The sequence below is a fragment of the Rhineura floridana genome, chromosome 4 (assembly GCF_030035675.1).
Source record: "Rhineura floridana isolate rRhiFlo1 chromosome 4, rRhiFlo1.hap2, whole genome shotgun sequence".
Classification (NCBI taxonomy): Eukaryota; Metazoa; Chordata; class Lepidosauria; order Squamata; family Rhineuridae; genus Rhineura; species Rhineura floridana.
In genome coordinates, this window is record NC_084483.1 from 21,160,799 (window position 1) to 21,188,486 (window position 27,688).

The window sequence follows — 27,688 nt, forward strand, 5'->3', positions numbered from 1 at the left end:
ATCCTATGACATTTAATCTTGTTCGTTCTCTATCCCAAATGCCCGTTGAAATAAAACAGTCTTTACCTGTCGCCGGAAAGACGGCAAGGAGGGAGCTAATTGCACCTCACTCAGAAGGGAGTTCCATAGCCTAGGGGCAGCCACCGAAAAGGCCCTATCTCATGTCTGCGTCATATGTACTTGCAAAGGTGTGGGGAGCACAAGAAGGGCCTCACCTGAAGATCTCAAATCCCGGACAGGTTCATGTAGGGAGATACGATCTGTCAAATAGCCTGGAACTAAGGCGGGGGGGAATACAAGGCCCCCCTTGCCTACAGGCAGCTACTCTGCTAATATAGCTGCTGAACTTGCCCACGGGCCAATACAAATACTTTGAGCATTCATTTAGACTCACAACTTGGGCAGGAGAAGAATCAGTTCCAATCCATAGTACTGTATCCAAACAAGACTATAAGTTCTGTGGAACTGTGTGTTTATCTGATTCTATTGGGTAATCGTGTGTTTTAATGGAGAGAGAGGTGTGTGTATTTCAGCAACTTTAATATAAAAATAAATGTTACTTGGAATTATGAAAGAAAGATAATAAATGGCATATATGTAGGATAAAGCTAGCTCTCACTCTGGGTTGTTACTCCTGGGGCATTTAGTAACATAGGCTTCTTTCTGTGGGTGGAAAGAGAATGGCCACTAACATTGTTCCACAAACACTTGTACACTGCATGCAACATTAAACATTGCGTGAACTGACTTCCCCTTCTTTTCTGCCTCCCTCACACACTCCCCAAATCTGCTCCAGAGCACCCTCTCAACCCTCTGGAACAGATTTGGGGGCGGGCAGGAGGGAACAGAGGAAGGGGGGGAAATTAACGTGGGCATTGGAACAGTGTTTGAAAATATTAAATCTCAAGGAAGTTTCGAATGCACCCATATTTTCCTTCTAAAAAGTATCTGTCAGAAGAAAGCATGTTGGAGTACCAACGTGCTCAATTTGATATTTGAAGTATGTGGTTTGTTCTTGCAAGATTGTATGGGGCCTGCAGTGACCAGATTCATCTTCCTTAGCAATGTAGTTCTTATTGCATGGTGTTCATTGTTATCCCCCCCCCCTTTCCCTGGATTAGCCTTCTGTCAAGATTTGCAATCAAGGAGATGAAACATTTTGAATAGAGCAGACTTCTTTCATTAGGATTTGTTTCTTCAGCATATCACATTGTAAAAGACATCCATAGTTGCTTGTATCCACATTTTTGGGAAAATAATGAGGGTCGCTTTCAAAATGTTTGCAACCATAAAGATGCCTATATGGAGGAAGTGGAAGATGAAGGAATTTGTTGCTGCTGTTGATGTGGTCAGTCTGTCCCTGACCTTCTTTGTGTAAGGAGGGGGAGGATGTAAAAATGGCTGTGCTTTAATCTTCTGTGCTCTTTAACACCCCTACAGCAGAACGTTTCTCAAGCCAGCTTCTCAGATTCATTGCTCTCTTTCCACCACTCCCCCTCCCCTTTAAATGATGTGCATGTATTAGGCATAAAGAAAATGACGAAGAAGCAGCAGCTGCTGAAGGTTGAGTCGCATCAGTTTGCTGTTGAGCTCAAGTGGCGATAGTATCAAAGGAAGTGGGGTGGAGAGCGAGTTTCTGACATCAGCGCCTGTTGAAGCCATTCATGATTTGCTGCTGGACTGGGAGCTTTTACAGAGAGACCTGTCTCAGAAATGCTGTGAAATGCTGACTAATAAGGTAGTTGAGGTTTTCTGTGAGCAAAGAGGGAAAAATGAAAATGATTAAGAAGTCCTTGTTCTGAAATGAACAACACTGAGACTGCAAATTCTAGATGACAGTACATAGAGAATCCTATGCAAAAACAATAAACTGCCAGTCATGTAACACATTTCTTGATAAATATAGGTACAAGTGCACGTACGCACACACGCACACATATACACTTGCATATATAAAGGACAAGATTTCTGTCATATTTGCCATAATCCAATGTATTTCCTATGATATGTGTTCATCTTTGCTTTGCTTTGCCAGAGATCTTATATTTGATCCAAAACTAATACTGAGAAAGACTTTAAGACAATAGTGTAGCAGCAGATTCAGAAGTGCAGGGTCCCTTCGTTATAGTCACAGCCACACACCCCTCTCCCCTTTTTGTTGTTTATGTGTTGAGAATGGCATCCTTGTTCAGGACTGCAGCCGGGTCTCGGTGGTGGCAGTGACACCGTGGCAGTACCATCAGTGCTGCCGCCAGGGGCTTAAAAAGGTCTGGCCGTGTCAGTGGGTTAGTGCACTGTGCACACATGCCCTCCGTCACCCAAAATGGTGGTGGCAGTGTGTTGATGCCCACACTGCCATCTTGGATTATGGCAAGCATGTGTGCGCTGATGCGGGAAGTGGTGATGTGGTGATATGGGAAGTGGTGTGTCTAGCCTGCGGGGAGGGGTGTCTGGGAGGCTCCACAACCCACATCAGCATGGGTTGTGGTGCACACACTCTGCAACCTGATGCTAGCATAGATTGCCAAGTGGGAGCTACACCTGCCCAATCCCAGCAGCAGGGGCCTCTCTCAGCTGCAGGGGCCTTCGACCAGTGTCCACCTGACCACCTGCTAGCGCCAGGCCTGTTCTTGTTAATGCCTTTTCCCACAACAACAGATGTCCCTAGGAACCAATAAGCATGAAAGGGGAGAGTCTTAGCTACTGAAAGAGTCTTCTCAGTGGCTGACTCACCTCCTTTCACTCTGATTGGCTCCCATCAGCAGGAAAGGACAAGGAAGCATGTTAGAAGATTCTTCTTAGCGGCAAACACATTCACCTTTCATGCTTATTGGGTCATAGTATGCTGGAGATATTGTGACCCTGATTCCAAAATGTAAGTAGTCTAAGGCCCCCGCGGGACCCAGGACAATTACATCACTGCTTACAGAGTAATGATCATGCCTTAAAAAAATGTCACTAGAATACTTCATTACCTTCTGAACAGCCACAGGTGTGTCATGCAGTTCTTGCAACTCCTATGACACACTGACACAATCACTATTGTCCAGAATAAGCATGATGGCCGGGGGGGGGGGGAGAAAGAGACAGTTGCACGTCTCATTCCTATTTTCCTTGCAGCATCACACATAAGTCTCACCTTGTTTGTTTTTTAACAGCGACCACAATCTTTGTATAATATTTCTTCCAAAAAGCTTTGTTACCATACAAGATCTTCTATCCTCATTTTAACCTTTGAGGTAGATATATTACATGGATAAGCAGGGATTTGAATCCAAATGTTCTGTTGTTGTTACTCAAATTCATCACTTGCCCTTCACCCAGAGATCCCAGGGCGGGTTACAACAGTTTTAAAATGCATCATTAAAAGCAATTAAAAGAACCTAAAATGACCACATTATAAAAAACAAATAAGGTGGGTCCTAAAAATATATATCTCAGGTGTCAAACGTCAGAATAAAAAAGTGCACCTTCAGCATTCACTGAAAACTCTGTAGTGAAGCTGCCAGATGCACCTCTTTGGGGAGGGAGTTCCACAACTCCGCCACTCCCTGAGTTTCTGAGGGTGGTGGAACTACCAAAAGGGCCCTTAGTTCTAGGCAAACCAGGTATATGTATATGAATTATACAGCCACGAGAGTGGCTGTATACTATAGTCAGCAGGGATTTTTCGCATTCTACCATATTAAATGAAAATACCACCCTCACCCCTTTCTGGTGCTTTCTATAGTCCCAATTCAAAACAAAAACGTACAAGTCTTATACTGTTGGATTCAGAATCGCTTGCTCTACAACCCTGTAAGTTTTCCTGGTGATACACTGAAGTGGAATTTTTCACTTAACTGTCATGATGAGAGTGTGTAGTAGCGAGTAGAGATAAGAGTGGTGTGTGGGAAGAGTTATGAAGTGTTTCAAATGTCCCGCCTGTATCTAACTGTCTGCAGGGAATTACTGCGCAGCCTTTATAGAGCATGTCGCAGCTAAGAATTCTGCTGTTTGCTGTATGTAAGACTGTGCTGATGCCTGCCCCAGCAGACATGCTTGTGTGATCGCTGTCTCCTTACGTAAGTAATAATAAAAGCTAGCTTTCTGTCTGGAAGTCTCATGTGCACTAAATACCCCTGGGCTAGAACCATTTCAACAAGTGGTATAAGAAGGAATTTCCACCACAACACCCCCCCACACGGAGAATTCACAAGTTAAAGTGAAAAACGGGAGAGAAAGAAACAAGAAGCAGTTTGGACTTTTTTCTTCAGAAGTTCTCATAATCTGTTAAAATTCATTAAAAATCAGAGATGACTGTAACATATCTCTAATCAAATCCTTGCACTTGCCCCAAACACAGAGCTTCATCTTCAGTAGATTTAGAGTAAAAAAAACCCGCATGGTTTATTTTTAATTAATTTATACAAAAATGCATTACCGTGGATTATAACATCACGCAAGCACAGTAGAAACCAGTTCTTTCATTTCCCTCCCCCTCCCCTTACTTGGGGAAAGCAGGTGAAGTCTTCTGCTCCTGTGATTGGTGGGCAAAAGACATGTGCCTTACACTGGCCTTCTGCACATGTCGCTCTTCCCTTGTGCTCCATGTTAGGAGGCATGAGGGAGGAAGTGGAGAGCCAGAGAGACAGAGAGAGAGAAATGGATGGTGAAGGGAGAAAGCTGGAGGGCAAGGATGATGGAGAAGGCAGCAGCAGAATGGAGGTGAGTGACGGTGATGTGTGTGTGTGTGTTCCCACCCCTGCTGTCTCCCGCAGCCTGCTCTTTCCACTGACTCAATCGCCCTGCCACCCCCCACCCCGATCCTTAAATGGTTTATAAATAACAAACACTTAAATACTTTTTGTTTGGAGTGTGTGTGGCTGTTTAACATTGCTATAGTATACAGCCTCGTGGCTGTATAATTTTGAGATTTTATTAGACTGTAACACTTTAATCTTGAATTTAGCTCTTGGTTGTTTAATCTCTCTCTCTCTCTCTCTCTCTCTCACACACACACACACACACACACACGCACACACTCTCCCTCTCTCTGCAATTAGTCCCGTGTTGAAGCCCCCATCTGATATTAGTGCTGTGTTGGCCACTGTCTCCCACTTTTGTGAAAGTATTTCCTGTATAGGGAAGAGGCATTTTCCTCTTCATCTTTTGCAGAGAACAGATGGTCTTCATTTGCAGGGGCATCACACATTTGCAGTTAATGTAATACCTTGTTACACTAATGAGGTAGCCAAGTGGTTTTTCTGTTTGTGACCAGTAGTGCAGTAGCAAATTAAAAAGTGCAGGGTCTCTTCATGATAGTCACAGCCATGCCCCTCCTTCTTTTTTTTGCTGCTGGGTTTAGAATAAGATCCTTTTTAATTCCTTCTCCCATAACAATAGACATCCATAGGATAAGTCTTGTCAGTGACTGACTCACCTCTTTTCACTCTGATTGGCTCCAATCAGCAGGAAAGGACAAGAAAGCATGTTAGAAGACTCTTCTCAGTAGCTAACACACTCCCCTTTCATGCTGATTGGTTCATAAGCTGCTGGACACATAGGGACCCTGCTGGGACTCTGCTCCCAAAAAGGTAAGGGGTCTAAGACCCCCTGAGACCCTGGACGACTACACCACTGTTTGTGACTTAAACAAAAAATTCTCATGCATCCATACACTGCAATGTAGAGTTCATCCCCCATCCCTGCTCTCTCCCCGCCTTCATCTCCGCTCACTCAATCGCCCTGCCCCCCCATACCCCACTCTCTCCCCCCACCTGGTATGTGTGTGTGAGAGAGAGAGAACGAAAGTGAGTGTTCATGCATGTGTATGTGTGAGACATTTTTCTCTCTTGATTCAAGGAGTGGAGAAGTCTGGCTCATTTTCAGTCACTTCCCTAGTACAGAAGGGATTGTTGTCTAGATAACAGAAAAATATAGGATTTTAGCATAGCTTTAACAGGACAATAACAAATCCACCCAAAAGCAAAAGGTAGCAGCAAAGATAATCTCATGCTGCATCTAATTTAGGTTTAATTTCATTTTTAAAAAGTTTGCCCCCCCGTATGTAAAATTACATAGACTGCTAAATTACCCTGCTAAAGCAAATGGAAATAAATTCATCATTAGTATATTCATAATGCATCAGTGGGGAGGGGTGGATATAGTGCTTGAGAATGCATAGGTTACAGCAGCCCTTCAAAGTAGCCTAGTGTGGCTGTACAGATATTGGGGGGGGGACTGAGAGGGAGTTGTGTATGGCAACCCTGAAGTGTAGTCCAGTGTTGTTCAGTCTCTTGGTTTTGTGTTTTTTCTTTTTCTTTTTTGAAAAGAACTTTTAAATTGACTGTAGCAGCAGCATTTATTTCTTTAATTTATTATATTTATATGCCACCATTCCTCCCAGAAGGAGCCCAGGGCGGCAATGGGTGGAGGGATCATTGCTTTCCCACTCATGGGATAAAAGTAGAGGCTTCTTGTGTTTGGGTTGATGCTGGTGGTATAAATCCTTAAATGGGTTTATAAATGATGAGTGTGTAGCTCTTGGTTGTTTAATCTTAAATCTCTTTCACACACTCACTCACACAAACATCTGAAATTAGTCCTGTGTTGAAACCCCCATCTGAAATTAGTCCTGTGTTGACCACTGCCCCCCACTTTTGTGAAAGACTTTGCTGTATTGGGAGACCAGGGGTTGAATCCCCACACAGCCATGAAGCTCACTGGGTGACCTTGGGCCAGTCACTGCCTCTCAGCCTCAGAGGAAGGCAATGGTGAAATCACCTCTGAATACCGTTTACCATGAAAACCCTATTCAAAGGGTCGCCATAGGTGGGGATTGACTTGAAGGCAGTCCATTTCCATTTTCAAACATGATTGCATAGAAATAAATCCCATTGAACTCAAAAAGTATGCAAAGGATCAAACCCACCCTGCCTTCTCCTCCCTCCTATCCCCTCCCTCTTGCCCCTTCTCTCCCCCTTCCTTTGCCCCTCACCCTCCCCTTCCAATCCCCTCCTCCCCCCTTCCTCCTCCCCATGGTCAGTTTTACCTATCTTAAGCATGATTGCACGGAAGTAAATACATTGAACTCTATAAGCATGCAAATGATCAAACCTGCCCTCCCCTCCCCCTTCCTTTGCCCCCCTCCAATACACTCCTTCCCCTTCCCACTCCCTCTCCTCCTCCCCCATGGTCAGTTTTTCCTATCCTAACCAAGATTGCATAGGAGTAAATCCCATTGAACTCAATAAGCATGCAAATGATCAGACCTGCTTTCCCCCTCCTTCCCCTCTCCTCTCCCTTCTTCCTCGCCTCCCCTTTTCCTTCTTCCTCCTCCCCTGCCCACTCCAGCCCTCCCTTCCTCCCCCCCCGGTCAGTTTTACCTATCCTAAGCATGATTGCTTAATTGAAACCTATACTAGTTTACCTTTATGTGTTCCTTTTGATATAGTGTAAAACAAAGAGATGTTAGTAGCATCAGTATATAAATTCCTAAAATAATATTTTAGCTGTTTTTACAGTGGCAGGGAGTTCCAATGGTGAAGATTACATTTGCAGAGCATCTGCTCTAAATTCATTGTAGCTTATCCTCCCAGTGATATATTTCTGACAATGTTGAGGTTAATAATGAGTTCTACACATTAATTTTGATGAACATTTTTTTTAAAAAGTTGGTTTTTAACCAACAGATTTCTGCATATAAATGAGGGAAGTGTGTCACAGTGCATTCTCATATAGAAGAAATCAAGAACAAACTGTTGTTTTGGAAGCCAGAATACATTATGTTTCAAAATAAAGTTTCAGATAGACTATGCTTATAACTGTAGGTTCTACAAATTAAAAGTTCAGAGAACACTACTATATAATCTAGTTCAAATAGTTTTGCGTTGTCTCATCATCGTTTTATTTTAAAGTATACTCATATATAAATTCCTGCAGACCGATTAACCAGATTAACCAAATTCAAACAACAAGGGCAGGTGAGGTAGTAACTAATTCTAGGAGGAAAGCATCCCTCCAGACCCATGGGCATGTGGTACAGCTGTGAGCTGTGGTTTTCCCAGCAAAGAGTGGGGAAGAATCACTCCCTTCTTGCTAGTTGAACCTTGGGTATGAACCCAACATGCACAGCCAGGCCGCTCTGCACCCGCGGTCACCTGAACTGTGCATGTCTGGTCAAAGGGCACCTCCCAGGCATACAGCACTGGTATATCTCTAGAGGGTGCTCTTAACCAGAGCTTGGAAAAATTACTTTTTGGAACTACAACTCCCATCAGCCCAATCCAGTGGCCATGCTGGCTGGGGCTGATGGGAGTTGTAGTTTAAAAAAGTAACTTTTCCAAGCTGTGCTCTTAACCCAATAATGCCTCAGTATATCTATTAGTTTTCTCCCCACCTTCCTTATCTGCCCAAACTCCGTGCCCTCACAGGGCAACAACCACACCACTCCCAAGTCCCTAGGCTAACTGAATAAATCCCAACAATGTGAATTAGGCAAAAAAGGCAAGATCCAAACAAAGGCATCTCCCTCCCCCAAAAAAATTCTACTTACCTCCTTGTCAAGAAACTAGACAGGCCCACACTACATATAGGGAGGGACGGAGGGCAGGCACAGCAAAGCAAAGCAGAGGGGTAGGTGGGGGTGGAGCCATCTTATACGGCAAGCTTCCCCATCAACACCATGAGTTCCACAGAATCCCCTCTCTTCAAGAGCCCAAACTCCCCAGTGAGGGCAAACACCCCTGCCAGAGTGTGGGAACAACATTCCGAAGTGCATATAAGACTTAATATTTCCTATTTTATATTTACTGTGAAGTTACTTATTCTTACCTTTTCCATCACTTCATTTCTGGTGAAGTGGGGGGAAAACACTGTGTTGTAGACTTACTTGTTAAGACATAAAGAGACTTACTCTGAGCTAATCTATTTATTTATTTAAAATATTTCTATCCCACCCTTCTACCCTATAATAGGGCACTCACGGCGGCTTACAAAAATAAAATCAAACATCTAGATAATAAAATTATAAACAATAAAATCACAAAAACATTAAAATTAATTAAAATACATAAAATACAATTAAAACACATAAAATACAACACACACACACATATATACATATATATAGGGATTGGTACTAAAGGGACTACAAAGGTAAAATTTCACATAGAAAGCATAAAACCAGTGTCAATCTACATTTAAGGCTGATAGATATTTGTTTATAGTACTTTATAGGAAATCAAATAATAAATAAATAAATAAAAGAAAGGGGCTTCCCTTCTGCCCAGTACCCACCCAATCTCCTCCTCCTCTCCTCCCTGCCCCTCCCCCAGGTCAGTGTTGGACTACGACCTGGGAGACCAGGGTTCAAATCCCCACACAGCCATGAAACTCACTGAATGACCCTGGGACAGTCACTGCCTCTCAGCCTCAGAGGAAGGCAATGATAAAACCACCTCTGAATACCGTTTACCATGAAAACTCTATTCAAAGGGTCGCCATAAGTTCGGTCAACTTGAAGGCAATCCATTTCCATTTGCAAACATGACTGCCCAGAAATAAATCCCATTGGACTCAAAAAGTATGCAAACAATCAAACCCACCCTCCCTTCTCCTCCTTCCTATCCCCTCCCTCTTGCCCCTTCTCTCCCTCTTCCTTTGCCCCTCCCTCCCCCTCCCTCCCCCTCCCCTTCCAATCCCATCCTCCCCCTCCCCTTCCAATCCCATCCTCCCCCTCCCCTTCCAATCCCATCCTCCCCCTCCCCTTCCTCCTCCCCATAGTCAGTTTTACCTATCTTAAGCATGATTGCATGGAAGTAAATACCATTGAACTCTATAAGCATGCAAATGATCAAACCTGCCCTCCCCTCCCCCTTCCTTTACACTCCTTCCCCTTCTCCCACCTCCTCCGCCACGGTCACTTTTTCCTATCCTAACCATGATTGCATAGGAGTAAATCCCATTGAACTCAATAAGCATGCAAATGATCAGACCTGCTTTTCCCCTCCCCCTCCTGCCTACTCCCCTCCCAGTCCTCCACTCTGCGTTTCCTCCTCTCCCTCCTCCTCCTCTCCCCATCCTCTGTGGTCAGTTTCATCTATACTAAGCATGATTGCAGGGGAGTAAATCCCACTGAACTCAATAAGCATCCAAATAATCCATCCATTCTCAGAAAACTTGCACAGGATCCCATTTCTTACCTCCCGGATTAAAAAGCAGGGAAATTCACTAATAGGCAAAAAACCTTGTGGTTTAAGAACATACCTATAGCCCACGACTATTTCTATCAAACTTTAAAAAGCAGGGAAATTGGGCAGCTATAGTGAATGCGCCAGGGGAGCAGGAGACCTGAAGTCCTCTCTGAGATATTGTACTGCCCTACAAATTGGTCAAAATGCAAACACCATTTGGGTTGGTCTTTCACAGTCCAATCCTCTTGCTGTGCAGCTTGGAAGAATTGGGTAACATGTGCCTCTGAGCATATGGTGAGTGGTGGCAACACCTGCAATCAGCCCAAATAATAGAAAGAAGACATGTGCTGTGCTGATCTTGTTTTAGCAGGGAGAAAGCAACATTATTAAAACAGTTAATATAGTTCAGATGGTCACTTTGAATATGTCTGATTTCCTTTGCAATTTTAGTGAAGTTTCCTATAGGAAATCATTTTCTTTTGTTTCTATTTCTGTGAATATGTGAAGTACAGCAACACTTTGCAAAACGTACACTAAAAAAACTCCAAACATAATTGTCGAATAATGGGAGTGACTTATGCAGAACAGTCTCCAGTGGACCTCAGGAGTGTGTCAATTTGCACAAGATAAAACAGTGGGAGGTGAAATATATTCTAGCAAAATGCTAGGTGTGCTCTATGTTTTTAATTGACTATGCCCACCTTGCCTTAAATGAAGTGGTTTAAATATAGCAGGCTGAAAACATGCATCCTCTTTTTTCCAACAACTAGAGTCATTGCTGAGGTAGCAACATATTGTAATCAGTCTGATTTTACATCAAACTGCAGTTTCAGATTCCACTGTTAATGCACGCAAAATAGAAATAGAACATAACCTCCAATTTGAAACACAAAAGGCTGTCTTCACTATCATATGACACTGACCAATAAAAAAGGCTTTGAAATTAATAAAAATAAATTTGACACAGATTTCTGGGATGAATAATGAGGGAAATAAAATTTTCTAGCTTAGATTCTCTGTAGAAACATTAGTAACACAGGAAAGAAGCAAAGTAAGAAGAACACCTATCTTTGGAGATGGCAGGTGTTGCCACCACTCACCATATGCTCAGAGGCACATGTTACCAAATTCTTCCAAGCTACACAGGAAGTGGATTGGACTGTGAAAGACCAACCCAAATGGTGTTTGCATTTTGACCAATTTGTAGGGCAGTCCAATATCTCAGAGAGGAGTTCAGGTCTCCTGCTCCCCTGGTGCATTCACTATAGCTGCCCAATTTCCCTGCTTTTTAAAGTTTGATAGATATAGCTGTGGGCTATAGGTATGTTCTTAAACCACAAGGTTTTTTGCCTGTTAGTGAATAATAACTGCATCTGTGCTAAGCAACAGTAATTAACACTATGATGCCAGCTTTCTGATGTACTTCGCTGAATATCATCAGTGTCCATACTATCAGTGGTGAGCAAACAGAGGGAATGGATCAACACCCTTATGAGGAAAAGTGGTTGTTGTTATTAATTAAATTTATATCCTGCCCTTCCTCCCTGTAGTTGCAGCATTAGGGGAACATGTTTAGTTTAGGGAAAAGGCAAGTACGAGGTGACAAGATAAAAGTCTATAAAATTATGCATGGCATGAAGAAAGTGGATAGAGAAAGGTTTTTCTTCCTTGTGGACATCCAGTGAATCTCAATGTTGGAGGATTCAGGACAGGCAAAAGAAAGTACTTCTTCATGCAGTGTAAAGACAAACTATGGAATTTGCTCCCACAGAAGGTGGTGATGGCCACCAACTTGCTTCTAAATAACAGTTACTAAAAACCACAGGAGAGTGCTCTTGGCCTCAGGTCTTGCTTGTGGGCTTCTCATGGGCAACTGGTTGGTCACTGTGAGAACAGGATGCTGGACTAGATGGGCCATTGGCCATTGGCCTAATCCAGCTGCTTGCAACTCCCACAATCATTCTATCAGATAGAAATAGAATAGCTGTTTAATGATAGTCAACAAAAATCATCACACATATTCCTGGTCTTTGGTTGTATATACAATTAATTTCTACATTGAAACATTGTTTGGGCATCATATTTTGACTTTTCCCCTACTTGTTTTATATTTTTAAAATTACCATGGACCTACTTATCTGTTGTGATGTCTTGTACCACTGGTCTACAACTGTAGCACACAACTAGGGGCATAAGAAATGTCTCAGCATAATATATTTCTCCTGGGATAAGTGATGAGCATAGAAGGCCACTTTTTAGATTCTGCAGTCCATTGTGGTCCTTGCTGACCATTGCTATATTCCAAAACAGCACCAAGTGCACTTGAGACCCTCAAAATTAATCCTGTGTTTGATCGTGGCCCATGTGTACCCAATCACAAGGATTGTGTGGTGCTGAAACGATGCTGTGAGTGGTCAAAATAATTTTAGTGGAAAATATATTTTCTCATGTATTTCAGACTGTTTTCACTTATGAATGCCCCTGTACCATATGTAGATATCTTTAATTTACCACACATATGATTTGCTGTGTATATTACGTGGCATTCATCCAACATATTACAAGCAAACTGAAAGTGTACGGTGGTCCTGCCAGCAGAGCACGTTCAGGATAAAATCTTGGTCTGTATTGTCAATAAAGGTTATTACCAAGATTCCTATTACATAAATGGTTCATCAGGCTTTCTGTTCAGGATGGCCCATATCTAAAGACCAGAAATTCTAACTTTGTCTACTCATAAGTAAGTCTTATTGAATACAATGGCGCTTACTCCCTGGCAAGTGGAGTTAGGATTGCAATCTAATTTTTAAACTTGTGAACTTAATTTTTGTAAAGATCTACTCTTTGCTCCTTCTGCATAAATGCTTTGTTCCCTTTTCATTAAATAAATGAAAGAATTTGTATAATTTTATATAGATACAGATAGTTATGGAATGATCTCTCTGACGAGATGCGCCTGGTGCCAACACTGCTATCTTTTCAGCGCCAGGTCAAGACTTTCTTCTTCTTCCAGGCATTTTAGCATGTGTTTTTAAATTGCTTTTTAAATATGTGTTTTTAAATTTGTGTATTTGTTTTTAATGTTTTTAATTGTTGTAAACGGCCCAGAGAGCTTCGGCTATGGGGTGGTATACAAATGCAATGAATAAATAAATAAATAGAAAGCTATGCAACATACTCATATCAAAGTGAGATTTACATCTTGGTGTATGTGGTGTAGGGAGAGAGCACTTCAGTATTACATTGTTTTTCCACCCCATGTGAGCTGCCTTAGGCCAGTTCATGTTATGTGAGTAGCATGTTCACTGCTTCACTAGGGCAAGTTTCTGCGCCTGTCATATGCAGGAAGCTGTCATGTCAGTTACCATGGATATCCAATGCTGTCCAGGTTGTCCCACCATTGGAGGACAGTGACATGGGAAGAAACCATGTCAGCCACATGATTTACATGATTTGTTCCTACAGATGTTACTGGCACAATGTACAGAAACAGGTCCCTGGCCACCCTGATTCTTCAGAATGAAATCAGACAACCGCTAGCTGCATGATGGCCATTTTAATTTATACTTCTGGATTGAAAAGGAAGACAGCTGTAGCTTCCAGCTATGTGATAAAGCAGAGTTATAAAAATGCCTCACAGCAACATATTTCTTAGTAGTTGTAGGAATATGTTAATGAGTGGGTTACCACATATCATGGGTGACTATTTCAATGCAGAGTATGTTTTTAAGCAGCCACTGTGTTAATAGTCTTCTGATTCTACCTCGGCATCAATTAATTACCGAAGTCAAGGTGGGCAGATTTCTTTGCTTGAAATGAAGTTTCTTCCTACTGCATATCTAATTACCTTTATACCCATCAGTGTGATGCCCTTATGGAATTACATACCAGTAACAGTTAAGCCAGGACACTTGTTTGGCGCTGTTGTCCCTACTTATGTCCAACAGTATGAGTGCTTCTTTATTAGAAGATGTGAAAGGTCTTTACACAGATATGTACTATCCTCAGTACTGTGTTGCCTAGAATGAAATATAAACCCTTTTACCTACTCCTGTAAGAACTTCAGCAGGGTGATGGTGTGGCATGTGTGTCAGACAGAATGGTCTTTAACTTCATAAAATGGAAAAGGTGATCATTTCTTTGAATACAAATTCCCACATAGGCCTGTGTTTTGCATTTTTATAACAAGTCAAAACAAGATTATGCCTACGTAAGAGGAAAGGCATGACAAAAACATGTCTGCAGATGTGATGTAAAAAGGAAAAGTAGGAGACTTGTCCTTTGGTGAACTGACTGGATAATATTTGTAATATTGTGAGTGATTATAATTGGAACTATGCATCATCATAACTGTTGTGAGTTGAAGAATTTGTCAATAAAGGGCCAGGACCACTGAAGGAAGTTAGGCATCTGGTTTGTTTGGTAATAAGAAATAGGAATGCAAGGTCTGTGTGCTTAATAATAAACAAACAAGACATCGTATGCCATCATAACAGGATGTCTTTCCTTCAAGGCAGTGCACTAACATGGACAGGAGGGGAAAAAATTGCAAGAGCACATGTTCTTTATTTCCCATCAGTTCTTTCATTAGCAATATGCTCTTGAAGTGATCATGTCTAATGAAAGCATTAATGATAGTGCTTTTATTTCTGTGTTAGCATATGACCAGTTTTTTTGTAAAAGCATGAGTGGGAATAGTTCCCTCTTTGAAATGATGCACTTTTAAAATAGCACAAATAAGGTTAAGGCTGAAATCCTATACTCACCTGGGACTAAGTCCTGTTGAACTCAGTGGGGCTGACTTTTGAGTATACATATAAGATTACATTCTAAAATATAAAACTAGGTAAAATTATAAGAAACATACAATCTGGGAAGCAATATTGTAAATTTTTTCTTTTAAAAAAAACATAAGCATGTTTGTTCTAAAAATGCCCAATTAAAAAAAACACAGATTTAGGTACTGGGTAATAGCTTTTAGAAGACATAAAGTTATATAGTGTGTTACACCACCAAATGTTTCCCCCTTTCGCATGGAAGTGAAGTTGGATGCCAGCAAAATGTTAGCAGGTAAACGTGTTAACGGGAAAATCTGTACTGGTGTGATCTGCTGAAAGGAAAAATTCCTTCTGACTAGATCAGAGTTTCATTGGATAATCTCTGTGTGAGTTACAGGTATAGCCCCACCCCCTGCTCTTGGCAGCTGTGACTGTGAGTAAATCAGATGAGTGGCTAATAGCAAACCTGAACAGGGAGGCGAAAGGAAGAGTCTGTTTGGTTAACACAGCCTGAAAGTATTGTAACATTCAGTCCTCCAGTGTTTCAAAGAAGTTAAAGCAGTAAGTGCAGCAGCACCTGTCTGACAATAAAGAGAGAGGCAGAGGCAGAGGCAGAAGCACAAGCACCTCTATAAGTGTGAGTCAGTATTACTTTAACCCGGCAAGTGGAAGGAAGAAGAAATGTTTACTCTGTAGATATGTGTGAGACTTACCTGAAATGCTGCACTGCCAACTGGAAATATTTGTGGACTATACCTTGGTAAACAACTTTTCTCCTTCTCCTCCTGAACCCAGGAGACAGATCGTTTGAGCACTCTTTTGAATGAATATGGCAGCAAACATGTTGGAAATGGCAAATGTTCTCCATGGAGGCTCTCTCATAAGTTCACAGGACCTTTGTTTTTTACAATGATTAATTATTTCACTGTTAGTGACAGCTGCCACTTTACTGAGTTTCAATACCAGTGTAAGGAGAATTGATCTCCTCAAGTCTGTAATAAGCACTGTATGAAGTGCTATTAAATCTGTGAAAGTTAAATGCTGTGAGGAAGTGTGGAATTAAGCTGGTAGCTTTGTCTGTTCAAACATTTCTCCTTCTGCAAAATATTTCTTTGAGTTAGAAATATGACCCTGCTTTACTCAAATCCAAATGAAAGTCTCTGGTAGGATTAGTAGTACAATATTGGAGCCTCAAGCCTTTGTTTTGGAAAACGCTGTAGTTTAATCCAGTAACTTGATACCTGGGGAAACAAAATGATAGGTTAATGTTGTCTCTTTAATGGGTAAATTAGAATTTGGTAAAACTGAACTCTGTAAATGTGTTTTTTAGATATGTTCTTTTTCACATGATGCTATTACTCTGCTCCATTTAAAATGCAATGTTCTTTTCCAAATCGGAGTAGAACACAATAAGTAATAACATTTGTAACAACCCTGTAATGTAGTTCATGATAATTATTGTTATCCTGATACCGTAGATGGGGAACAGTGGCTGAGAGAGAGAAAGAGAGATTGGTTTGCCTGTGATTTGGTGACTGCATAGCTGAAGTTTGAACTACGAGGGACTTTATGAACCACTGGCATACAGCATATCCAAAGCACCTCAATTCCAGGACATTGTATTGATGAAATTTCTAGTTATTTCAGACAGGCTGATTCTGGACTGGTGTTGATAGGATATAGTCTGCTTCAGTTGCCCATGCCGTAAGATAATGTCAATACAAGGGAAGGGAGATGTTGTTTTTGAAAGTTGTTTGTGTGTTAGAAGCTGGTGGGAACGTTCAACATTCCCCATTTGGAAAAGGCAAGGCTGTGTTCTGCTCTTCCAACCTGCACTTTCCATTTTTAGCCCATTCAGATGCAGACAGCAGTTCCTTCCTTTTCCTTTCCTTGTTTATGATACTTTTCCAAGGCAGCTTTTTCACAGCGTCTCTTGCACACAAGGCGCACAAAGCCTTGAGCTTGCAAATTCCTCCCCCACTTCCTACTGTTCTGATATTGAGGAAAGTTTATCCAGTGCAGTATACCTTTATTTGTAGCTGGACACACAGGTATATTTCTGCCCTTGTCTCTGGAGTGGGTACATTCTTTGTTGTTGTTTCAGAAGGGCTGGGGAAAAAATAATCCTGGATGAGCAACTGGTTGCCTGTTTATTCCTTCATATAGAGTAGCTATTATAGCTAGGCGTGAGGTTCAGCTGGCTAATAATGGTAGGGACAGCCTATAATTTTTGTCCCTGACCTGCGACTTGTGGTGGAACAGCTATAACCTGTGCTGCTACTATGGCCAAAAAAAATTACCACAGAGCTAAGGGAGGGTGTAAATTCATTCCTTTCTAGTTATTAAATGTACCCTCCTAAAACAAATAGCACAGAAAGGTTTGCATGTAGAAAGGGCACCAGAACTTTAACTGATATAAACTGGATGCAGATGTCACTGTGGTTGGGAAAGTTGTAGCAGGCTAGTTATTTCTATTATGTTATTTATATTATTTCACATTCTGTATCTCAGTAGGATGATTAGCTGTGGAAAATAGAAGCTTTAAAATGTTCCTAGTATATATTGTGTACCAGACTTAGGTGGTGATGATGTAAAACGGTGACAAATAACACTTGATTGATTCGCCTGAGCTAAGGCTAAGATGTAGAAAGCTGCTATCAGCAATTTTTTGTGAGTGCTGGAATAGCCTTGCTTGGTTTAATCTTCACTGCCACATCACAACCTGGCTGAAAAACATTTTAAAAATCTGATTACTCTTGTTTACAAACGTAAATACAGTTTGTGTCAATAGAAGATTGGATCCAGTGTTAAGCACAGAGCTAGCAGAAGCTGACTTTCCTTCTTTCTGTGGCAATCCACCCATCCTCCTGCCTCCCCAAAAGCTTAATCAAGAGTTGTGAGCCCCTACTAAATGGGATGGATATGGGGGAAGGGGGATCCCCCAAAATTGGGCAGAGACGCTTTCCATGGTGGGAGCTCCACCCATAGAAAGTGCCACTGCCCATAGCCCACCCGTTCAGCAGAGTCCCTGACCCTCAGTGGAACATTTTTTCGTGTTGGGATTGTAGCACAGCTCTGGGAATACTGCTGAGATTGTTTTGAACAATGTTTATGTTCCTGATAGGTTTCTGATTGTTTCTAGTAAATTGTTACTTATCTGGATTCTTACAAGGAGTCTGGAGAGATGATATCCTTCACTTGCTTTCATTCTAGTCTCCTTTGCTAAGTGGAAAGTGAACAGGAAATCTTTATTCCTGGTTCCATATCCCTTGCATCTCCTTTAGAATTAAGATATTCTTAACTTTAAGTGCTGTTTCAGATTTAACTGTGCTTTACAATCTTACACTATTCATTTCCACATAAGTATAGTGGGCACAATTAATTGTCATTTGATCAGCAGGGGATAAGAGGGCTAAGACGAAGAGATGGTGAGTTGCACAGAGCCAAATGCTTCAAGGCCTCTTATGGCTGTTTGGAACCATGTCCCTAGTCAAAATCCAAGTCTGGATTTCAGCTGATTAACACTGGTTCTTCCCACTAATGGGAAAAAAATGTTCAGTTATCAAAATCTACCTAAAACTTTAGGCCCATGACAACAGAAAATATTCAGTTCTTCACCCACTCCTTTTTTAGGTTGTTTTTAAATTGTTTTTAATTTTGTATTTTGAAATTGTTGTAACCCACCCTGGTCCCTTTGAAGGGTGGGTAATAAATGATGATAATAATGATAAATGAGAAGTATTAGCTTTATTGAGTTATATTGGCACAATAAGCTTCTCTTGTTTGTCCTAATATTTTTTGAAGATTACTCAAACATCACCACATGTAATTATGCAAGTAATGAACTGTTTTTTATGGAGAAAAATATTATTATGAAATACTAATGCTGTCATTAACAGCTGTGTTTAGAGTAATATTCTGAGATACTCCTGTGTTTTATATGTACACTTGTGTGTGTGTCTGGGTTTTATCTTTGTTTATCTCTCATTGCTTTGCTAATCCCAGAACCTCACTTTTAAATGAAGGCATGTCTTATGCTTGGCCTTTGTTGGAGATTCTGTAGCAGCAGCATTTTAAAGTGACTGACTTTATTGTTTATTAAGGCTTTATTATCTATATAGAAAAATTCATTATATGGTATATTCAGCTCTTTGATTATTGCTAAATCATTCCTTGGTGAAATTTGAGAAAGTATTTGTCATAAATGGACCATTGATCTTTGTTGTAAATACTCCTACATAAAATTTATTTATAGTTTTGAATATGTCTTTGCCACTTTTTAAGTCAGATGTGGGGAACCTTTGGCCCTCCAGATATTGCTGAACTACAACTCCCATTATACCTGGTCATTGGCCATGCTTGCTAGGACTGATGGGAGCTGTACTTCAACAACATCTGGAGGACCAAAGATCCCCCATTTTCCATAGGAAGTGGGCCATCACTGTGGGTAACAGTTCCACCTATCGTGCGAAGGCAAGAATGTTTTTGAAGTCAAGACTAGGGACGTCATGCCCCTCCCACTCTCCAGTTCATTCTTGCCTTCGTACGAACAAGATTGGAATTTCACGTAGCATTTAGCTAAGTCTATCTCTCTTTAAAACCTTTTTTCCTTTTTTCCGTTTTTTGTGTCTAGCCTACTGAGGATCCCCTCAGAGACCGCGGCTGCGGCTCTCTTCCCCCTTTCCTCAAGGCTATTTAATTTCTTTTATTTCCTTGACTGGGGGCTCCCTCTGAGACCGCGGCTGCGGCTCTCTTTGTTTTGGCAGTTTCAAGCCCCCTCCCCCCCCCCGGCTCTGTCGTATCCGTAGCCAGGGGGCTCCCTCAGTGACCGCGGCTGCGGTTCTCTTTTTGATCGCTTTTGATCGCTTGTGAGGGAAGGGGAATCCCCCTCCCTCCCCCCCCGATCGTTACCACGGCTGCGGCTGATCCGATCTCTTGATCGCTTGTGAGGGAAGGGGAATCCACCCTCCTTCCCCCCCCCGATCGTTGCTGCGGCTGATCCGATCTCAGCGGGAGCTTGCAGCTGCGGCTCCCGCTCTTACTCCTTACCGCAGATTGCCCTCGCTACGTGGCTTAAATCCCACTGCGAAGGGCTTTACAGACCGCTATTGCGGCTCTCTCTGCGGCGGCTGCCGTTTTTTGCCTCTACCTGCCCTTCCAGAGTTTTTCCAGAGCCGCTACTGCGGCTTTCGGCGAGTCCGTGCTGTACAGCCCTTCTCCCAGTTCGCTTCCGACGGCCGCCATTGCTCCTTCTTCCTCAGCCCCCTTTTGATCGTTTTTTTCCCGCCCGTTTTTCTGGGCACCATTTTTTGAAATTCAAAATTCCCGCCTTTTTCGTTACCATTTTTTAAGCATCGGATACCTCCCCTGCAGGCTATCTATCTGTATGTTTGTGTATATGTGCTGCTGACAAATTTACACAAGGCTGATTTACACACATTTTTACTGTGGCTGTAATCATAGTGGCTGAATTGTATTATTAAGGCTGGAGCTCCAATCCTAGTGGGCTGGATTGTATTATCAAGGCTGGAGCTTTAATCCTAGTGGCTGGATTACATTATCAAGGCTGGAGTTTTAATCCTAGTGGCTGGATTACATTATCAAGGCTGGAGCTTTAATCCTAGTGGCTGGATTACATTATCAAGGCTGGAGCTTTAATATCAGTGGCTGACTTGTACTAAATCTGATTTACATTACATATCCTGCCCCCTATGGGGCCGTGAACAAGCCAAAAACCCAGCCTACAGCACTAATCTGAGTGTGCCAACTCTAAAACAGCCTATATTATATTAACGTTGATACCTCTGTGCATTCTGCCCCCTCTGTGGCAGTGCATTCGCCATCTGCCAGTGTATCCTACCCCCTCCGTGGTAGTACGCTGTGCCAGTTCGGGTCTTTACATCCTGCCCCCTCCGTGGCAGTGTACTGCACCCAGGTTCATATAAGATGGCAGAACAGCCAGGCATGTCACCATCAACACACATGGTGCCAGATCAGCCAGACATGCCACAATCAGCCAAGCCACAACATACTAACACGTCTAAGACCAGACATGCCAAAGCACTGGCTAAGACAAAACATCTTTCCAGCCATAGTAAACCAAAGCGCCCTCGTTATGTCTCTGTGCCAACAACCACCACAGCACAGACACACATAAGTGATATTTTCCATTCTCCTGCTCCTGCCTCTGACGAGGAAGAGTTTGTTGGCTTTCCCCCTCACGGTTCGCCTAACGAACCTACCTCTGGCTTACCGCCTCAGACATCTGTTCCAATAGCCCACCAGGCACATACATCTCACACATCTGGTCTGCAGCTGTCTCCTGATTTCCTCTCCCAACTCCAAGCCATGCTGGCTTATTTCACACAAATGCAGTCACTACCATAGGTTCCTGCCAGACCCCCACTCAACATGGACCAACGTGCGTTCCATGCTGCTCATCCTTCCTGCTCGCCAGATCCCTTCGATTTAGCCAGAGGCAGATGTACGGACGAAGCCTCGTATGCGGAGGAGTTAACTTTCACTGACCATGTTGAAGGAGACGACTGGAGCGACTATTCAGATCATGAGGAGGATACATCGTATCGCTTGTTCAATACCTCAGATTACCAACCGCTCGCACGTAGGGTACTTCATACCCTTGGTCTCCAGACTGCGCCCTCAACTTCGTCCGCTCCAACTCTCAAAGGGGCCAAGGTCCTCAAATCCCCTGCACCTACTGAACACTACATCCCGGTGCCGGACCCAATTGCCAAATTAGCTTCCGAAGAATGGGCCCACCCGCTCAAAGCTCGACGCTTCAAGAACATGGCTGACAGACTTTACGCCCTAGCCCCAGACTTCGCCACCAAGTTAGATGTCCCTGGCATAGATGAACCGATCGCTCGCCTCGTTTCACGATCTATCTTGCCCAGGGAAGGGGAATCCCACCTAAAAGATACTACTGAACGTCGAATAGACTTCGCCCTCCGCAAGAACCACGAGGCCACTGCCCTAGCCATGCGTGCCTCTGCCTCAGCCTCCATCTTCTCCAGAGCATCTATGATGTGGCTGGATGACCTTCTAGAGGATGATAACCCTGATCCTGTCGCCTTCAAAAGAGCACTATTGAAATTACGTAAGACAGCAGCCTTTGTGGCCGATGCCACTTTGGATGCCACCCAATTAGGGGCACGAGCCATGACGACTCAAATAGTCGCTCGTCGCACCCTCTGGCTTCGCCACTGGCAAGCTGATTCAGCGGCTAGATTGAACCTGTCCAAGGCTCCTTACTCCGGATCTCTACTCTTCGGTGAGGAAGCTCTAAAGGCAGTTCTGGTTGATCCAAAAGACGCCCACAAACCGGTTCTAGCCACAATCAAGAACATCGACCACAGGCCCCTCAGGCAATTTCCCTCCTTTCGTTCTAACCAGCCCTTTCGAGGAACGCGACCAGGAGGACGAGGCCGCGATTTCAGACCCTATGATTCCAACGCATTCAGGGGCTCCTGGAACCGACGCCCCCAGGGCAGAGGTCAGTACCAAGGGTGCAGGGGCAACTCATCGTCCTCATATAGGGGAGGTCCTCGCCTACACAAGTAGTATTAACGCCATCCCCATAGGTGGCAGATTACTTAATTTTGGAGATCGATGGCTGCGCCTTACTACGGTCCCCTGGATCAGGGACCTCTTCACTTATGGCTATACCATAGAGTTCTGGGCAACCCCATCAGACAGATTCCACCCGTCTCCTTGCCCAAGGGCACCAGCCAGGCACAAAATCATGCAGACAGCTATACATCACCTCTTGCACATAGCGGCAATAGAGCCAGTTCCCACAACTGAGAGATCGGAAGGGGTGTACTCCCTCCTATTTGCTGTGCCAAAACGAGATTTATCTTGGAGGGCGGTATTGGACCTCAAGTTTGTCAACCGTTTTGTAACATACCGCAGGTTCAAAATGGAATCTCTCCATTCCATTACCGAGAGTCTGCATGAAGGAGACTTCCTGGCTTCTATCGACCTTAAGGAAGCGTATCTCCATGTACCCATTTGCATAGCCCACAGAAAGTTTCTTCGGTTTGCCTTTGGCCACCAACATTTTCAATACAGAGCGATGCCATTTGGCCTCTCCTCTGCTCCAAGAGTATTTTCCAAGGTGCTACTCCAAGGGGTTCATATCTACCCATATTTGGACGATCTGCTTATACGGGCCAAATCTGAAGAGCTGGCTCATCATCATTTAATGATCACCCTCAATGTTTTGCAGACCTACGGCTGGCTGGTCAACTTCGACAAAAGCCATCTCCAACCAACCCAACGCCTACTACATCTTGGGGCAATGTTGGACACCCTGCAGGCAATGGTCTTCCTGTCTCCAGATTGCATCACTGCCATCACAAGCATCGCAAGGTCCCTGATGCAACAAACATCCGCAGACGTCATGCTTCTCGCCAGAGCGCTCGGGATGTTTATCTCCACAATCCACATTGTACCCTGGGCTCGAGCTCACACTCGGCCCCTTCAGTGGACTCTGTTGCCTTTTCAAAAAGACATTGCCAGCTCCAACCATCGCAAAGTTCGTTTGAGCCCCGCTCTGCGCCTCTCCTTCCGCTGGTGGACCAAGGTTCAACACCTCTCCAAGGGCACGTCGTTCAGAGAACCCCGCAGAACCGTCGTGACCACAGACGCCAGCCTCATAGGTTGGGGAGCCCACTGCAACTCCCAGTATGTTCAGGGGGTTTGGCCCAACGCAGAGCGAGCTCGAAGCATCAACTGGCTGGAACTAAAGGCTGTCCACTTGGCTCTATGTCATTTTCAGTCTCTGTTCCCTTTGCATCATGTGCTCATTCGAACAGACAACACGTGTGTAAAATCACATTTGAACAGACAAGGGGGCACCAGGTCTCGTCCTCTGCAGGACTTAGCCTCCCTCATCTTTGTCTGGGCAGAACAACATCTACAATCCCTGAAAGCAGAGCACCTCAAAGGGATTTTGAATGTGACAGCAGACTGGCTCAGCAGACAACAGGTCTTCCCGGGAGAATGGAAACTTCATCCAGCCATTTTCCATCGTCTCCAGTGTCGGTTCGGCGCCCTCTCAGTCGACCTTTTTGCTTCCAGTCACAATTGCCAGCTTCCCAGGTACTTTGCCCGATACCTGGACTCAACAGCAGAAGCAGTGGATGCTCTGACAACACCGTGGCCAGACGGTCTATTGTACGCCTTTCCTCCCATACCATTGTTAGCCAAAACCTTGAGGAAGGCGCGAACCGAAAGGGCACAGCTGGTTCTGATAGCACCATTTTGGCCACGCCGTCCGTGGTTCTCAGATCTTCTGGCAATGTCAATGATGGACCCTTGGACACTTCCAGTAACGCCAGACCTCTTATCCCAGGGTCCAGTACTGCACCAGGACCCTACTTGGCTCAATCTAACAGCGTGGCGTTTGAACGGAGACACTTGAGGTCAGCTGGACTGTCTGACGCTGTGATTGATATTATTTTGGCCTCGAGAAGACCATCTACCACTCGCATTTATCAACATACCTGGGTGGCTTTCTCCAAGTGGTGTCAGTCCCACCACCACGACCCATCCCAGGCCAATGTGCACCAGGTGCTCCAATTTCTCCATAGTGGCTTTATGACGGGACTTCGACCCAACACTCTACGTCGACATGCGTCTACTCTGTCATCCATTCTCTCAGTGTCCTCTCCTGGAGATCATATTTCCTCACATCCGTTCATCAAACGTTTTTTGAGGGGAGTCGCCCTACGCTCTCCGGCTGTTGTCCATCGGTTCCCCTCATGGAGTTTGCCGAAAGTTCTGCAGGCTTTGCAACGCCCTCCGTTTGAACCCATCAGAACTGTGCCCCTACGTATTCTGTCCTTCAAGGTCCTGTTTCTGATTGCAATCACATCTGCCAGATGCGTTTCGGAGTTGGGCGCATTGTCTTCCGCTAGACACCTCTGCGTCTTCCATAAGGACTCTGTTGTGCTGAAGACTGACCCTTCCTTTCGTCCCAAGGTCGATTCAGTTTTTCATTGCAACCAGGACATTGTTTTGCCTTCCTTTTGCCCGAATCCTACCCATCCTCTCGAGAAGGCTTGGCATTCGTTGGATGTCCGGAGGGCTCTCAAGACCTACCTGTCTAGGACCCAAGAGATTCGACGAACGGAGTCTCTGTTTGTATCCTTTCATCCAGGGTCTATGGGGCATAAAGTATCCAATCCTACCTTATCCCGTTGGTTAAGGGCATGCATTACCTTAGCATATGAGTCCCTGAAGCTGCCAGTTCCTGCTAGTATAACAGCTCATTCTACTAGGTCAGCTGCCACTTCGGCTGCTTTTGCTACTAATGCTCCTGTTGCCGATATTTGTAGGGCCGCAGTCTGGTCTTCCCCACACTCATTTATAAGACATTATAAAATTGATCGTTATGCCTCTGCTGATGCTTCTTTTGGCAGACGAGTGTTGCAACAGGTTCTTAATGAGGATTAACATGTGGGTGGTCCCTCCCTATATGGGTTGCTTTGGTACATCCCACAGTGATGGCCCACTTCCTATGGAAAATGTAACATTGGTCTCACCTGAAAGGTGATTTTCATAGGAAGGGGCCATCACGACCCTCCCAGTTGGAGGATGACTAGTGATTTTATCAATGGGTTATATGTTATTGTTTCCATATTATATTTAAATGTAAGAGTGAAGTCAAGACTTTTAGTTCTGTTATGTTATGTAGTTAGGTTAGAGTCATGTTGTTATGCATGTGACTATTATGTTATTTTCCTGGCGGGCCTGTTGGCCTTGTTCTTGTATTTTTAGATATCTCTTTTAGACTCGCTACGAATGAACTGGAGAGTGGGAGGGGCATGACATCCCTAGTCTTGACTTCAAAAACATTCTTGCCTTCGCACGATAGGTGGAACTGTTACCCACAGTGATGGCCCCTTCCTATGAAAATCACCTTTCAGGTGAGACCAATGATACACTCTTGTTTTAGGTGAACCTCCCAAACTGGTTTCTGTTTTTAGAAAAAGTAAAATAACAGTCAACAGTAAAAATATAATTAAATACTGAAAACAGAAGACTTAAATTGTAAAGTTATCAAAAGTTAATACACACAAAAAGCCTGGGTATATAGAAAGAAAACAGAGTTGGCACTAGGCAAGCGCCTTTGGGAGAACATTCTCAACATGGACTTACTACTACAACAGAGAAAGCCCTGTCAAAGGTCACCACGAAGGACCTGCAGAATGCCTGGTTAATACCTGGACAGAATCATGTGGGAGAAGGTATTCCTTTGAGGTATCCTGGATCCAACTATTTAAGGCTTTAAAGGTCAAAGCCAGCAGCAACTTGAATTGGGTCCAGAAATTAGTGCAGCTATTTTAAGGCTAGTGAGATGTGTTCCATATATGTTTCCCAGTTTACTACCCTAGTTGCCATATTTTATACTAACTACAGTTTATGAGCCATCTTAAAAGGCATACCCACATACAACACATTGTTAGAACTACACTTGAGAAGGACTAGTATGAGTTTCAATATTTGTTTTTATAATTTATAAACCACCCTTCTAATCTAGGTGGCTCCCAAAAATCAGTATATATGGGGATAGTAATCTGGACATCCCTCCCGTTGTCATGGACAGATCACTGCTTGCTGAAGTTTAGACTTTCAGTGGCCTCTTCCCTCTGCAAAGGTGGGGGCAGAGCTTGGAAGTAACTCGTTATTTTTAACGAGTTACTTTTAATTCGTTACAATTTTAAATAACGAGTGGGTAATTCCATTACATTTGGCAAGTAACGTAACGAATAGTAATTTCCCTACTTTTCAGCTTCAACTTTAACGTTTCCACGTTAGGTTGGACGTTACTTGGGGGCGGGAACAAGGGGAAGTCAGCTCCTGGCTGTGATTGATTAACCCAAGACATGTGCCTCACACTGATTGGACCTCTGCGCAGACTGTCTCTTCCCTCGTGATCTGTGTTAGGAGGCACGAGGGAAGAGGTTGAATAGGCAGGGGGAGCCTGCTAGCGTCTGACTCTGAGAGGAAAAAATGGACGCCGGAGGAAAAAGCCAGGGCAAGGACAACAACGGAGGAGAAGGCTGCAGCAGAATGGCGAAGAGCTGTGGAGGTGAGTGACGATTATTTGTGTGTGTGTGTGTGTGTGCCCCGGTGCGTGTGTTTTCGGCTGGAGTCTCTGGTTTTGGGGGGGCTCCGGCTCTCTGACTACCACCTCTTACTCTCTGGCCTCTCTGCTTCAATTTTTCAAAAAAATTAAGTTTCTAGGTGGTCTAATTCCCGAGATATACACCAAAACGTAACCCCCCCCTGCAAAACTTTTTTTTTAAACAGACCATGCTCTAGCTACAACTCCCATCAGCCCAATCCAGTGGCCATGCTGGCTGGGGCTGATGGGAGTTGTAGTTTAAAGTAACTTTTCAAAGCTCTGGCTGCAACCCGGCCCTTTCATGATTGTGAGTAAAGTGCAGACTTGTGTTTGTGTTGTAAATCTCTCTTCCTCCAACCCTATTTTTAAAGAAATTAGGCAGGGTTTATCACAGTTTTTATTATGTAGGAAACTAATACTCATTTTTTAAAAAAATGAATGAAGTTTATTTATTTTTATTATTTTATTTATATCCCACCCTTCCTCCCAGTAGGAGCCCAGGGCAGCAAACAAAAGCACTAAAAACACTTTAAAAATCATAAAAACAGACTTTAAAATATATTAAAACAAAACATCTTTAA

The 27,688-nt window shown here is 43.5% G+C and overlaps 2 protein-coding genes and 1 long non-coding RNA gene across 3 annotated transcripts in view; 2 read left to right on the forward strand and 1 right to left on the reverse strand.

Moving 5' to 3' along the window:
• LOC133382932 (uncharacterized) lies at window positions 1-20,207 on the reverse strand. Its single transcript, XR_009762124.1, has 4 exons — window positions 20,103-20,207; window positions 16,981-17,062; window positions 15,667-16,194; window positions 1-1,752 (listed from the first exon to the last, which is right to left on the reverse strand). It is a non-coding gene; the product is annotated as an uncharacterized LOC133382932 (long non-coding RNA).
• The window catches only part of LOC133382931 (PR domain zinc finger protein 1-like), a 48,552-nt gene continuing 36,247 nt past the window's right edge, over window positions 15,384-27,688 (forward strand). The window contains exon 1 of the mRNA XM_061622622.1: window positions 15,384-15,713. The gene's annotated coding sequence lies outside the window, so the exon portion shown is untranslated. The remainder of the gene's footprint in view (window positions 15,714-27,688) is intronic.
• On the forward strand, window positions 19,392-27,281 carry LOC133382930 (uncharacterized). The gene is made up of 2 exons (XM_061622620.1): window positions 19,392-22,466; window positions 23,202-27,281. The coding sequence occupies exons 1-2, from the start codon at window positions 21,365-21,367 to the stop codon at window positions 25,430-25,432; spliced, it is 3,333 nt and encodes a 1,110-aa protein (XP_061478604.1). The 5' UTR covers window positions 19,392-21,364; the 3' UTR covers window positions 25,433-27,281.

Excerpts from the sequence above, each read along its gene's own strand:
- LOC133382930 (XM_061622620.1), top strand. The coding sequence starts at position 21,365 with ATGGACCAACGTGCGTTCCATGCTGCTCATCCTTCCTGCTCGCCAGAT. Across the intron at positions 22,467-23,201 it reads CCGACGCCCCCAGGGCAGAG|ACCTACGGCTGGCTGGTCAA; the intron begins GTCAGTACCAAG and ends AATGTTTTGCAG.